The sequence below is a fragment of the Notolepis coatsorum genome (genome assembly GCF_963971535.1).
Source record: "Notolepis coatsorum genome assembly, chromosome: 1".
Lineage (NCBI taxonomy): Eukaryota > Metazoa > Chordata > Actinopteri > Aulopiformes > Paralepididae > Notolepis > Notolepis coatsorum.
The window spans coordinates 78,367,833-78,382,761 of NC_140165.1; the positions used below are offsets into that span (position 1 = coordinate 78,367,833).

The 14,929-nt window shown below is 43.1% G+C and overlaps 1 protein-coding gene across 1 annotated transcript in view; it reads right to left on the bottom strand.

Moving 5' to 3' along the window:
- Positions 1 to 10,037: 10,037 nt before the first annotated feature.
- LOC311238677 (FHF complex subunit HOOK-interacting protein 1A-like) overlaps positions 10,038 to 14,929 on the bottom strand; it is a gene marked incomplete at both ends in the record, with an annotated part of 100,026 nt that continues 95,134 nt past the window's right edge. Inside the window, one exon of the mRNA XM_084326830.1 lies at positions 10,038 to 10,306. Within this exon, the coding sequence (XP_084182956.1) occupies positions 10,038 to 10,306 (269 nt within the window). The remainder of the gene's footprint in view (positions 10,307 to 14,929) is intronic.

Here is a 14,929-nt window from a genome sequence, read left to right on the forward strand (position 1 = left end):
AAGGCGAAGCAGCCAATGGACTCGACTGAGCAGGCAGACAATTTTAAATTGACTGCTGGCGAAGCTAACAACGTTACACCTGCTGCGGGGACTACTTCTGTGACATGCATATTTTGAGAATTGGGCAGATCTTCACCATCAGGTGGGGAGTAATTTTAATACTGTAAAAGCAGTCTGGAATAACTACCCTGCTTTAGCGCGCCACTTTAAAACAGCAAGTGAGGACGCATCTCGCAGGCAGCTGATCCCAGGCCTTTGTGGTCGCTTCTGTGTTAAGGTAAGACCTACTTTTCCTAATTACAGTAACTGTATTATTATCATTATTGCTCATTTATAAAATGTCTATCGTATGATTGTTGTGCGTTGGAAAATCACTCCTCTCCACAAAGCAGGCAATGTACTAGATCCCAATAATTACAGACCAATAGCAATTATCTGTTCCATAGCAAAAGTCTTTGAAAAGTTAATTTATAAACAACTGTCTAATTATCTCAGCAACAACAATATTTTATCACCTTCGCAATCTGGTTTTCGCTCCAATCATTCCACATCTACTACTTTATTAAAACTCACTAATGATATATTTTCTTCATCTGGTAATGGTAATCTCACTGGTGCAATATTTATTGATTTAACAAAAGCCTTTGATTTGGTCAACCATTATCTCCTATTGGACAAACTGTATGCTATTGGCCTCTCACGCAATGCCCTGCTTTGGTTTAATTCATATCTGCACAACAGAAAACAATGTGTTGCTATACAGGATGGTAGATCTGAATTGGCAGTACAGGAATGTGGGGTGCCACAAGGCTCAACATTAGGCCCGCTCTTGTTTTCAATATTTATTAATGATCTCCCCTCAATTTTCACAGGTTGTAATACTCAACTCTATGCCGACGACACAGTGATATATACATCTCTAATTACCTTACCTCAAATTCAGTTATCACTGCAATCAAATTTCAATAAACTCGAATCATGGCTCTCGGCTAATAAACTTTTAATCAACAAAACTAAAACTAATACTATGCTCTTTGGGACCACCCGTAATCTTGCATCCAAAACCATTAATCAACCATTTAATATCACTTGTCTGGACGGTACACAACTGCATAGAGTTGATCACATTAAATACCTTGGTCTATGGCTTGATTCAGAACTCTCATATAAATATCACATAGATAATATTGTTAGAAAAGTCAACTTTAGTGCTGGTGTTCTCTACCGCAACAGAAAATGTTTCACACTCCCTGTCAGAAAGAAACTGGTTCAGCAACTAATTTTACCCATCATGGATTACGCTGACGTAGTTTACCAAACTGCATCTAAAACCAACCTTCTTCCACTAAACACACTATTCAACCGTCTATGCAGATTTGCTCTTGGCTGCCCATATTTGACACACCACTGCACCATGTATGAAAATCTTAATTTGCCAGCTCCCACAGTAAGACGACAGCAGCACTGGTTACAGTTCATTTTTAAATGTATTCACTTCAATTATCCGCAATATCTCAAACAGTATATGGACCCTTTCACCTCTATACATCAACTAAGACACTGTGCACAGCTATTTTTTAAAGTTCCAACAAATGTTACTACCTCAGTTGGCAAAAAAGCATTCATGTTCAAAGGTCCATCTGACTGGAATAATCTCCCAGTTCATATTCGAGCTATAACATCATCACAATTGTTTAAAACTGTGCTGTCCTCTCACCTTGAGATTACTTGTTCATGTTTCCACCAATAATAGTATAACAGATCTTTGAAGCAATCACTTGAATATGTGCTCTGTGTTTTGTTGTTTGGTTGTCTTATGTTCCTCTTGTTTGATGTTGTTTGAACCTGTTTATTATTAATTCTATTTTGTGTTGTGTTTGGTTTTTGTTTGCTTCTTTGTTTTGTTATGTTGAATACATATTAATGTATTCTGTAAGCTGTGGACCCCCTTGAAAACGAGATGGTTCATCTCAAGGGGTAATTCCAAATAAAGAATTTCAATATATGCGCAGCTGCGCTTGTCTCGTGTGTGGGTGCGTCACTCTTTGAGTACTGACCAGGGTGCCACTGCTGACTGGTGTGATAATGTTGCATTTGCCTACTATAATAATGTTAGACTCGATGTGTTTTGTCGTGGACTTGTTGTTCGGTATTGGTTCATCCGTGTGTTTGTGTAAATAGGACTGTTGTGTGTGAATTTTTGTGTTGGATCAGAGGGGTTAATCTGAGCATGTGTATTTCAATATGTGCGTCTTCATCATGCATGCAGACACCTGTGTGTTGTGGACTATGTGTGGTTCTGTAACGTTACTCATACCTATGTCAGCAAGCGTCACAGTAAAGTCCTCCCTGTGAGGCACGCGCAGCGCTGCTGAACCCCCCCCCCCCAAAAAATTTGCTCCCCCGAAGACCATGGTATGGTTCGCACACGTTATTGTGATATTGTAACTGGGTTTAAAATATATGAGGAGATGCGCTGTTTGATGGATTTGATGATGTGACGTGACTTGATAAATTGAATGAGCCTTTGACGTTTTTGATGAATGAATTTGAGAAAATGCATTTATCTTTTCAAGCACTGTTATCTGATGATGAACATGAGGTGTCACTGGTATAAACCAAAGGGTAATCAATTCAATGCATGTATGGATTATGTCCGAAACAGATTAAAACCTGATTAATAGTGTAACTGCAAGCCTCCCTCCAAGCCTCTCTTTGGGAACCATGTATAATATTATATTGTACATAATACCTAAGCACATACAGTACAGATATCCTCATAATATAATTCGTATCAATTAGATATACTATTTGGGCTGGTTTTCTATCCTTATTCTGAAAGAGTTGAACTAATTATTTTCGCTAGCAAGATCTCATTTGATTATTCATTCCATTAAGCCTACTGCCAGCAGCACATTTAAAGAAATATAATCTGATTGATTGGGGTAATGAGGGAATTAAAATTAGCCTATAGATTATGCATTTAATTTATCGGCGAGGCTATTGAGCCGTACTGTATTGTACCCATTCTGCAATATGTTAATAAAGTTTTAAATCAATCAATCAATCAATCAATGCCGTTAGAAGATCAGGATTTCTGCGATCGACACCTGCTGTCTTTTCAACTGAGGCGGCCGCGCGCACTTATCCTGAGTATCAAGTCTGGTTCGAATTAACAAGACTGAATCAGCGTTCGAGGAACAGGGAAAGCGTGGATTCAAACATCGGGTTAATTGAATCTGGATAAAGGGACTTTTGATCGACTTAGTTGAACCAGGTACGGGGAATAGGGCCCAGGTATGTCACTTATGAAGGAGACAGTGGAACTGAATGCTTTCCTGCTTGTTTCTGGCTCCATTTTCACTCTAATGGACCTCAAGATGCTAAAGCTTTGTCTAAACACTAAAGTCTGGTCTAAACACTAAAATATAAAGTCTGATCTAAACACTAAAGTCTGGTCTAAACACTAAAATATAAAGTCTGATCTAAACACTAAAGTCTGATCTAAACACTAAAGTCTGATCTAAACACTAAAGCCTGGTCTAAACACTAAAGTCTGATCTAAACACTAAAGTCTGATCTAAACACTAAAGCCTGATCTAAACACTAAAGCCTGATCTAAACACTAAAGTCTGATCTAAACACTAAAGCCTGATCTAAACACTAAAGTCTGATCTAAACACTAAAGCCTGATCTAAACACTAAAGTCTGATCTAAACACTAAAGTCTGATCTAAACACTAAAGTCTGATCTAAACACTAAAGCCTGATCTAAACACTAAAGCCTGATCTAAACACTAAAGCCTGATCTAAACACTAAACACTAAAGTCTGATCTAAACACTAAAGCCTGGTCTAAACACTAAAGCCTGGTCTAAACCCAAAAGCCTGATCTAAACACTAAAGTCTGATCTAAACACTAAAGTCTGATCTAAACACTAAAGTCTGATCTAAACACTAAAGTCTGATCTAAACACTAAAGCCTGATCTAAACACTAAAGTCTGATCTAAACACTAAAGTCTGATCTAAACACTAAAGCCTGATCTAAACATTAAAGCCTGATCTAAACACTAAAGCCTGATCTAAACACTAAAGTCTGATCTAAACACTAAAGCCTGATCTAAACACTAAAGTCTGGTCTAAACACTAAAGTCTGATCTAAACACTAAAGCCTGATCTAAACACTAAAGTCTGATCTAAACACTAAAGTCTGATCTAAACACTAAAGCCTGATCTAGACACTAAAGTCTGATCTAAACACTAAAGTCTGATCTAAACACTAAAGCCTGATCTAAACACTAAAGTCCACTAAAGTCTGATCTAAACACTAAAGCCTGATCTAAACACTAAAGTCTGATCTAAACACTAAAGTCTGATCTAAACACTAAAGCCTGATCTAAACACTAAAGTCTGATCTAAACACTAAAGCCTGATCTAAACACTAAAGTCTGATCTAAACACTAAAGCCTGATCTAAACACTAAAGCCTGAGCCTGATCTAAACACTAAAGCCTGATCTAAACACTAAAGTCTGATCTAAACACTAAAGCCTGATCTAAACACTAAAGTCTGATCTAAACACTAAAGCCTGATCTAAACACTAAAGCCTGATCTAAACACTAAAGTCTGATCTAAACACTAAAGCCTGATCTAAACACTAAAGCCTGATCTAAACACTAAAGCCTGATCTAAACACTAAAGCCTGATCTAAACACTAAAGTCTGATCTAAACACTAAAGCCTGATCTAAACACTAAAGTCTGATCTAAACACTAAAGCCTGATCTAAACACTAAAGCCTGAGCCTGATCTAAACACTAAAGTCTGATCTAAACACTAAAGCCTGATCTAAACACTAAAGTCTGATCTAAACACTAAAGCCTGATCTAAACACTAAAGTCTGATCTAAACACTAAAGCCTGGTCTAAACACTAAAGCCTGAGCCTGATCTAAACACTAAAGTCTGATCTAAACACTAAAGTCTGATCTAAACACTAAAGTCTGATCTAAACACTAAAGTAAAGTCTGGTCTAAACACTAAAGCCTGAATGAATGAATGAATTAAAACTTTATTTAACAGATTGCAGAATGGGTACAATACAGTACGGCTCAATACATACAATTGTTAAGGGGATGCAGACCTGAGAAAGACGTTTGTCTTGTTTCCATCAGGGTCCCCCATTTTCAATTCATATAGACATTTATGACATACACAACATACATGACATTTATGGCATAGGGACATATAGGTATTTAGTACTGATACATTTGTGACATAGGCGCTATTCAAATATACAGTACTGTTACCCCTAGATCCTGACAGAGTATATACATATGATGGGGAGGGGACTGTACATTAGGAGGGGGTGGGTGGGTGGGAGGGAAATATACATACGGCGGGGAGGGAATATATACATGCGGTGGGGAGGAGACTGTCTATTAGGAGGTGGTGGGGGTTTTGGGCATTTACGGTGGCCAGTTTCGAATTGCAGCCTCCCGTAGGACTGATCTAAACACTAAAGTCTGATCTAAACACTAAAGTCTGATCTAAACACTAAAGTCTGATCTAAACACTAAAGTCTGATCTAAACACTAAAGCCTGATCTAAACACTAAAGTCTGATCTAAACACTAAAGCCTGATCTAAACACTAAAGCCTGATTTAAACACTAAACACTAAAGCCTGGTCTAAACACTAAAGCATAAAGCCTGGTCTAAACACTAAACACTAAAGTCTGATCTAAACACTAAAGCCTGATTTAAACACTAAACACTAAAGCCTGGTCTAAACACTAAAGCATAAAGCCTGGTCTAAACACTAAAGCCTGATCTAAACACTAAAGCTTGTTCTAAACACTAAACACTAAAGCCTGGTCTAAACACTAAAGCATAAAGCCTGGTCTAAACACTAAAGCCTGATCTAAACACTAAAGCTTGTTCTAAACACTAAAGCATAAAGCCTGGTCTAAAGACTAATGTTTAGAATGTCCACGTATCCTCCATTGGAAGAGACAATGGTGTCTATGTGTTGATAATGATATGAGAAATATATCAACAAAAAATACAATGAATTGGTGTTTATTACTTATTACTGGATCTTTTAAACAAGCCACAGTGGAACAGTAACGTCGTGCTTCTCCAGTGTTTTACCTGCTCTTCCACTGCACAGAAATTAGGCATCTCCCTTCGATAGCCATTATCAGTGCATGGTAACAGGCAGCCATGTTGGAAGACAGCTACACAAACGTTCCATGCAAGGCCTCAGATACTGAGATCTGGTCACAACCTTGGAGGCACGAACCCTTCAATTCGGCTTTCAAAGCACTATGATCTTGTGAAAGAATACATAAACCAGACACATAGTATGATTGTCAACATGTATTTAATAATTTCTGTCATTTTGGCAATCATTTATTCCAAAATTAAATGCAATGAGGATGGATACATTTATTTTTATTTTTATTAAATCATACCCATCTACCACCAGGAGGGGTCAGTATAGACACACAGTTGAATACAACACTGCACAGCAAAGATCTACTATCAAGGTTATTTCACAATGTTTTAGGTGAAATCACTTTACTGCAATGGCTGATAATTCTGCTGGTTTCAACATATTTAGAGTCAAATTAATTTACTGGGCTGATAAATAATCTGATTGTATCAGGAGATGTCACAAGTGAGAAAGCGGCGAAATAATCTTGATTGGGTGAGTCTACATACAAATTGACATCACTTCCTGAGATGACATCCATTCCTGAGTGTCATGTTTTACAGGGTCAGAGAGAATGAGCAGATTTAACCTCTTTATGAAACGGGTGAAATCGATGAAAAAACAATAAAGTGATTCGCATTTAATAACTACAACTAATATAAATAAACTAACACAACATAAAATATGACATTTTAATTAAAACAGAAGGTATATTGCATGTAATCTCTGTCACTTGAAGTAAGGCTTCTTCATTAGGTTAAATATGCATTATGCACACTAAACATATACCAGCCTGGGGTTCACATACTGTATGTACTGTAGAGATGAGATGCACCCATACCAGTGTTGGGCTGACACCAGGCTAAAACAGGCTGCCAGGTATACCCTACCTGTATACGCACGCACGCACGCACGCACGCACGCACGCACACACACACACACACACAAACACACACACACACACACACACACACACACACACACACACACACACACACACACACACACACACACACACACACACACACACACACACACACACACACACACACACACACACACACACACACACACACACACACACACACACACACACACACACACACACACAATACACAAACACACTCCAGCGTTCTCCATCTCAGGCTTGATAGATGTCTGGCTATTGCCTGCTGCCATCTCTGAAGGAGTTGACGTTGTAACCATACCATAGACAGTATTGAAGGAGTTAACATTGTCAGGAGCAGTTAGGGGTTCAGTGTCTTGCTCTATAGGACACAGCCAGCGTGCCAGGAGCAGTTAGGGGTTAAATGTCTTGCTCTATAGGACACAGCCAGCATGCCAGGAGCAGTTAGGGGTTAAATGTCTTGCTCTATAGGACACAGCCAGCATGCCAGGAGCAGTTAGGGGTTAAATGTCTTGCTCTATAGGACACAGCCAGCATGCCAGGAGCAGTTAGGGGTTAAATGTCTTGCTCTATAGGACACAGCCAGCATGCCAGGAGCAGTTAGGGGTTAAATGTCTTTCTCTATAGGACACAGCCAGCATGCCAGGAGCAGTTAGGGGTTAAATGTCTTGCTCTATAGGACACAGCCAGCGTGTCAGGAGCAGTTAGGGGTTAAATGTCTTGCTCTATAGGACACAGCCAGCGTGTCAGGAGCAGTTAGGGGTTAAATGTCTTGCTCTATAGGACACAGCCAGCGTGCCAGGAGCAGTTAGGGGTTAAATGTCTTGCTCTATAGGACACAGCCAGCATGCCAGGAGCAGTTAGGAGTTAAATGTCTTGCTCTATAGGACACAGCCAGCATGCCAGGAGCAGTTAGGGGTTAAATGTCTTGCTCTATAGGACACAGCCAGCGTGCCAGGAGCATTTAGGGGTTAAGTGTCTTGCTCTAGGAGCAGTTAGGGGTTAAGTGTCTTGCTCTAGGAGCAGTTAGGGGTTAAGTGTCTTGCTCTCTGAGCAGTTAGGGGTTAAGTGTCTTGCTCTAGGAGCAGTTAGGGGTTAAGTGTCTTGCTCTAGGAGCAGTTAGGGGTTAAGTGTCTTGCCAGACGACCGCTCTACCGACTGAGCCACTGAATACACAGAGATATGAAAATCATTCAAATGCACATTTAAACACATTTTAACACATTGCGACAAACAACTCTTTACACAGTGATCTTTTTCAATGCTCTGCAACCTGTGTCAACCCAACACATCTCTGTATCATCAAATCCTCAATGAATCAACTTAATTATGAGTGTTCCGTGATTCTCTCTTCAAATCTTGAGTTGGTCAACTGAGATAATGACAGATTAGACAGAACATTCACCTTCATTGATTATCGATTTCAAAAGTATAGAAAATATTTCCACCAATGACCCCCCCATCAAGAAAATAGATAGAAAATTGATTTGTCTAAGGATCCGTCTTTAAAAATCGTTGATATATATTAACAAATAAATATCCTTCCATATTCACAGAGGATTATAATCACAAAGAATATCATTAGCCTCAATCGTCAAGTACAGCCAGGAATATATATTTACTGTAATGTATACAAATATATATGGACATATAGAGTATCTAAATGCATATAAAGGATGTGTTTAAAACCGTAATAATAGAGATGGTTTTATAGCAGCTGAGGAAAATATATTAAAACAAATATGGAATCAAATCAATTCTTAAAAGTCCAAGATCGATCCTTTAATCTATGCCTTTTTTTCAGAGAACCTGTTGAGATTGTCACCAAACATTATTTCGAGTGCTCCACCCGTCCTGCAGGTGTCTCTCTAGTTTGTCTTGAGTTTCTGCTGAACTACTATGGAAACTCGGTTCACCAAATTTATCTTTATTTTATTTACTACTAGTTTTTCTCCCATCCGAGAATTTTTGTCGTTGTGGCAATTCCCTTCCTGGTTGTTGCACTGCCTTACTGTCGGTCTGGGGAGGGTGTAGACTACCCTACTGTCGGTCTGGGGAGGGTGTAGACCACCCTACTGTCGGTCTGGGGAGGGTATAGACTACCCTACTGTCGGTCTGGGGAGGGTGTAGACTACCCTACTGTCGGTCTGGGGAGGGTGTAGACTACCCTACTGTCGGTCTGGGGAGGGTGTAGACTACCCTACTGTCGGTCTGGGGAGGGTGTAGACCACCCTACTGTCGGTCTGGGGAGGGTGTAGACTACCCTACTGTCAGTCTGGGGAGGGTGTAGACTATCCTAATGTCAGTCTGGGGAGGGTGTAGACTACCCTACTGTCAGTCTGGGGAGGGTGTAGACTACCCTACTGTCAGTCTGCCTCCTCCGATACATGTGGAGACACCAGCCTCTTCTTAACAGTCTGACACTGTTGACCACTAGGAGCTGCCCAGTACAACCACAGTCTGACACTGTTGACCACTAGGAGCTGCCCAGTACAACCACAGTATGACACTGTTGACCACTAGGAGCTGCCCAGTACAACCACAGTCTGACACTGTTGACCACTAGGAGCTGCCCAGTACAACCACAGTCTGACACTGTTGACCACTAGGAGGTGCCCAGTACAACCACAGTCTGACACTGTTGACCACTAGGAGCTGCCCAGTACAACCACAGTCTGACACTGTTGACCACTAGGAGGTGCCCAGTACAACCACAGTCTGACAATGTTGACCACTAGGAGCTGCCCAGTACAACCACAGTCTGACACTGTTGATACTGCAGCCCCCCCCCCCCACACACACACAGACATAATACAGATAGTGGAGGCAACCATGCTCCATGGGAGCAGTTAGCAGTTCAGTGCCTTGCTCAAGGGAGGAGCCGGGGATGAAACCAGGAACCTTCAGATGACCTCTCCTTTCTACTCCTCAACAGCACAGTCTGGGGCGATGGAGTGCTCCTGAGCGATGGCCGCCAGCTCTTTGAGGAACTCTGCGTAGAGGATGATGGAGAACACTCTGCTCTTGGCCTGGGGGGGGATCAGGGGGCAGGGTGGCAGGACTCTGCTCTTGGCCTGGGGGGGGATCAGGGGGGGGATCCGGGGGGGGCAGGTCGGCAGGACGGAGCTCCCCCACGTTCCAGGAGGAACCACAAGGTTCCGCGAGGTTCCGTTGAGGAGGGAACCGTCAGCTGCGACGACGTCACCGGCCGGAGAGGGGGACTGGAGCAACTCTGAGAGAGAGAGAGAGAGAGAGAGAGAGAGAGAGAGAGAGAGAGAGAGAGAGTTATTGTTATTGTTGCTGTTGTATGTGGGTCAGGGCCCCGTTCCCCGTACCTGGATAACTGAGTTAGCCGGATAATTTCCAGTCAAGCCTGACTTAAGCCGGACCTTCCCATTCCCCGACGCGCGATTGTCCAAATCACCATGACAACAGATCAAAAAGTTAGTAGATCCTCGTGGATCCGGGAAGAGCCCGGAACACTATTCTACAAACGTGTCTATCTGCAGAGCAGCAGAGCCGCAGAAACCGGAACACTATTCTACAAACGTCTAATGTGAAATATATAAGCATGTAAGCAAAACTAGATTTTAGGTCTGTGATGAAAAAGGGCCTCGCAGGAAGGGGGGCCTCGCAAAAAAAAATTAAAAAGGCCCCCCTTCCCGCGAGGCCCTGTGCGACCGCACTGCTCGCACACCCCCTGAGGCGGCCCTGGGCCCACCCCAAGGGCGTGAGACCCCTCTACCTATGTTCTGATCTATTCCGTTATCATCCCCCAGATATGAACGAGAATTCATCGAGACAACCCAGTAAAGAAGAGACAAAACTCCATCCCAGTTGCCCTATAAAAACGCTGTTTTAATAACGAGCAACCAAGGCGCACTTAGCCCCCTGCGTGATTCTTAACAGAAACACCCCGAGCCAGCACTATATACGCGTCGAGACCCAAACACATCAAAGGATAGTCTAACAAGACACCAGACATTGTTCCTCCAAGTCGCCTGGGAGAACGACACGGAGCCGTCGTGCTTCATGTTCCTTCCTCTTTTTATTTAAAAAAGAAAGAAACATAGACTGACATGAATCCCACGTGACGCAGCTGAGGGTAATTTCTTTTTACATTTTTACATCCCGCCACCCTCGCCACAGGGAGGAGACGGAAATCCCCAGAGAGACTTCCCACGCGAGCTTTATAGATTGAAAAGAATATATTGCAACATTTGAGCTATGTAACACTTGGGTTAGGGCTCTCCGAGGAGGAGGCACGGAACCAATACACACTCAATAATCGAATTGAATCGAATACACACACAATAGAGCAGAACTCCTTTTTTGAAGTTCTACTCACCTTGGCAATCTGAGGAGGAGGCTCTGAACTCTGAGGAGGAGCTTTGTGAGGAGGAGCTCTGACAACTCCCTGAAACAGATCCATAACATGGACCTGAACAACCCACGGAAGTCTTACCACTAGAGACGCGCTCAGTGACGTACTCTATGGCGGGGGAATTTCCGCGGTGCACACGCCCAATCTTCCAGGGCGTGGGACCAGGAAACTCCCCCCCCCCCCCCTCTTACCCTGTAACGTGCCGAACAGCAACGTGACAGGAACCTTGAAGGACAGGAGGTTTAACTCCTGACCAATCAGAAAAGGGGAGGAAAGGATTACCAGTTCACCCCTTTACGACCCCTCACCCATGATACGATGTAATGACAAGTAGAGCATGACACAGTCATAGCCTGCTACATGAAGCATCGAACAGCCTCACATAGCTCATGTGATAACCTGCTACCTGAGTTTTACTAAGGAAAACACAGAACAGAGAGGGCCCCTTTAAGAGCCCCAGTCCAGACTTACACATGTGCTTCTGTGGGCCAACCTAACCCAGTTGTAGATCACAAAGACACACACAACCCTTCATCACAACAAAAAATGGCACAGTACACTCCTACTACAGAGGAACGCCGTTTTTCATAACGAGAGAAGACAGAATCCTCGATTATGTATTGGCCACAGGCCTTGCTAAGCACACATGATAAGTGACCAAACAATCTTTTCTTTAGGAAAAAATAGTTTCTCAAGCGGAAAGCACAACCCCAGCAATTAAGCTGAGGGTTACATCGTATCCCCACAAACACAGTGACACAATATATTTTAACCAAACATGTCTGAGAGGAGGGGGGAAGCCCCAGGGAAACCGGGGGGATCACCTCTCCTACCTTACCCTTGATACGACCAAGTTGAACAGGTAACCCTGTTAATATGTGAACACACTGTCCATTGTCATCACAGGCTGAGAAAAGAATTCATTCCTCAATCACATGTCACTAAGCATAGCTTCACAGGTTAATTAACCCCCTTAGTTGTGAGTTCACCCACGTTACAAACGTTACATGAACACACATGTTCTCGTCACAACTAACCAGATCATTTTTACACATGTAAACAACAACGCCGATTTCTATGGAGAGAGAAGCTATACCAGTGACAAGACAATTCACACACAACACGCGTCGTATCCTCAATGTATTGCAGCAACACACGTTTTGGAAAACATCGTTATTACAAAACATTTAGAAGGGAAGGAAAGAAGAAGTGTTTAAAGTCCGGTCGGGACTCCTACCCTGAGCGCAAGCCGAGAGGACTGCAATCTGGTTAACGGGACACCGAAGTCGAACACGGCATCTCCCGCGTTGGCGACGAGGGTAACGTCGCTGCGCCACCCAGCCGCTACGTTTCTCCATGTTGACACAGTCCTCGCTGGCAGGGCTCCCGGTGTAGGTTCGACTAACATCCTCTGTCAAATATGACGTCATAGTCAGAGTGTTTAAGGCATGTTATAGTCATAGCAACGTTCAACAGTGTAGCATTAAGCTAACAGCCGCTCTCGACTGATAGCAACAAGCTAACGTTTCCTAGCCTAGTGACACAACAGGCTAGCGCCGCAGCTAACAGCTGACTGGCTAACAGGTAGGCCACAACTAGCACGCAAGCTAACAGCTATCACCTGAACTGTACACAACGACATAACAAGCCACACTTCAGACAGGCCGCCGTCTGAAACCCTCCTCATCCTTAAGAGAGAAGAGAAAAAGAAATGTCAAACACAGTTTTCAACGGTGATTTTACCAGACATACGGCGGAGCCGGCACAATTCCCATCTGGGCTGCAGCCGACTTGAACATGGATCTTCCGATAACGAAAATCCATGCCCACATTTCCTCGTTTAGGGTGTACTTCCACTCAAGTGAAAGATGGGGCCTGCACGGAACAGAGAAGCATCCGCTTGTCCAGAGAATCCCGGGTTTTAACCAGGCCTCTGTCGCGGCCCACTAGTTGACCATCATGGGCTTCAGACCAAGATCCTCCGTCCGCCGCTTAAGAAGCCGAGCAGAGGATCCCAATCTGGGGCCGGCGTTCATAAAATTGTCAGCTAACCCCCACAGCATCAACAGACAACCAGAGCTCGCAAGCAAAACAGTACTTACCCCACCCTGGAAGCCACCGCTTCCTCACAACAGTCGGTGCTTCCCACAGTCCAGCTGTATGGCCGGAGGGCCAAACCCATCCAGCCGCAGCCAGGAGGACTGCAGTTGGGGAGCATGTCAGCGGCGCGAGCCCCTAATACGAAAAAGCCGGTGGAGGTCACTCAGAATGATCATCATCTTCCAGACACTCCAGTGACGAATTTTCCGTATTCTCGAAAATAGTGAGAGAGAAAATAAAGATATGATGTCAACGTATCTCCTGTTCTTTTGTTTTCCAACTTTCTTATACTAACAACCTCGTCAAGTGTGGGATCTACCGAAGGCACTTCCTTGTGGTGAAAGTGAAGAAGGAGGCGAGTAGGTGACCACACACCTGCTTATGAAGGTAAGCGGATAGGGGTGTGGCCAGACGAATGTTGGGATGTAAAGGTACATTGTGGAATTTTTTATTCAGTGCTCGTGCACGAAGTGAAGTGCGTGCAGAATGATGCTGAGCGGAGGCCATAATGAAATAGAACTCATTCCCCGCCAACGACGAGTATACTCGTTATTGGGCACCAATCGTTGAATGCCAACAACGAGTATAGGCCTACTCGTTATTTGATCGTTATTTCTTTTATTCGATATTTCTATTCATTACAAGCACACAGACTCTGGGTTAACATGGGGAATCAGCCTGAGAATGTAAAAGTGCAATACCGGCTGCATCACGCTAGGCGGTGGTATCGGGCACCCTTTGTATCCTTGTATCCTGGGCTGTGGGACGGCCAAATGTCTCGGGTTTCATTTTTCCTTCTCGGGCAAGGCGAACGGTTCGCCCGGTTCCATTGAAGCGCGTCAAATATCCCCGATCCATTTGTTGTGGTGGATTATACCGTGGGCCAAATGGACATTGGATATACCAGATGGCGATCAAACAATTGGAATATAATTTTTGGAATACTCCCGATCACAGGTAAGAACGATCTGACGTAAACTTTAGCTTGATCCTGCAATGCTTTTACACCGATCGGGCTGATAAGCGTTTTTAGTGTTCAATGCGAATGCCGTTACTGACAATCAAATAATCAGAAACGCCCCCCCCCCCCCCCCTTTCATGCATTTATGATGGAACATAATACCTATGATATAGATTTGATTTCGGGATAATAGCGTATACAGGCAAGAAATGGCAACGTCTATAGTGGAATTGACGTGTAGGGCTATAACTCAGGATTTCATGAATTACCCTAGACCGCTCTAAAACCATACTTATATTCACCACGGTATAACATGGGAATGCATGGATGGAAAAATGTATACTTTTTCACATATTGAATGACAGATA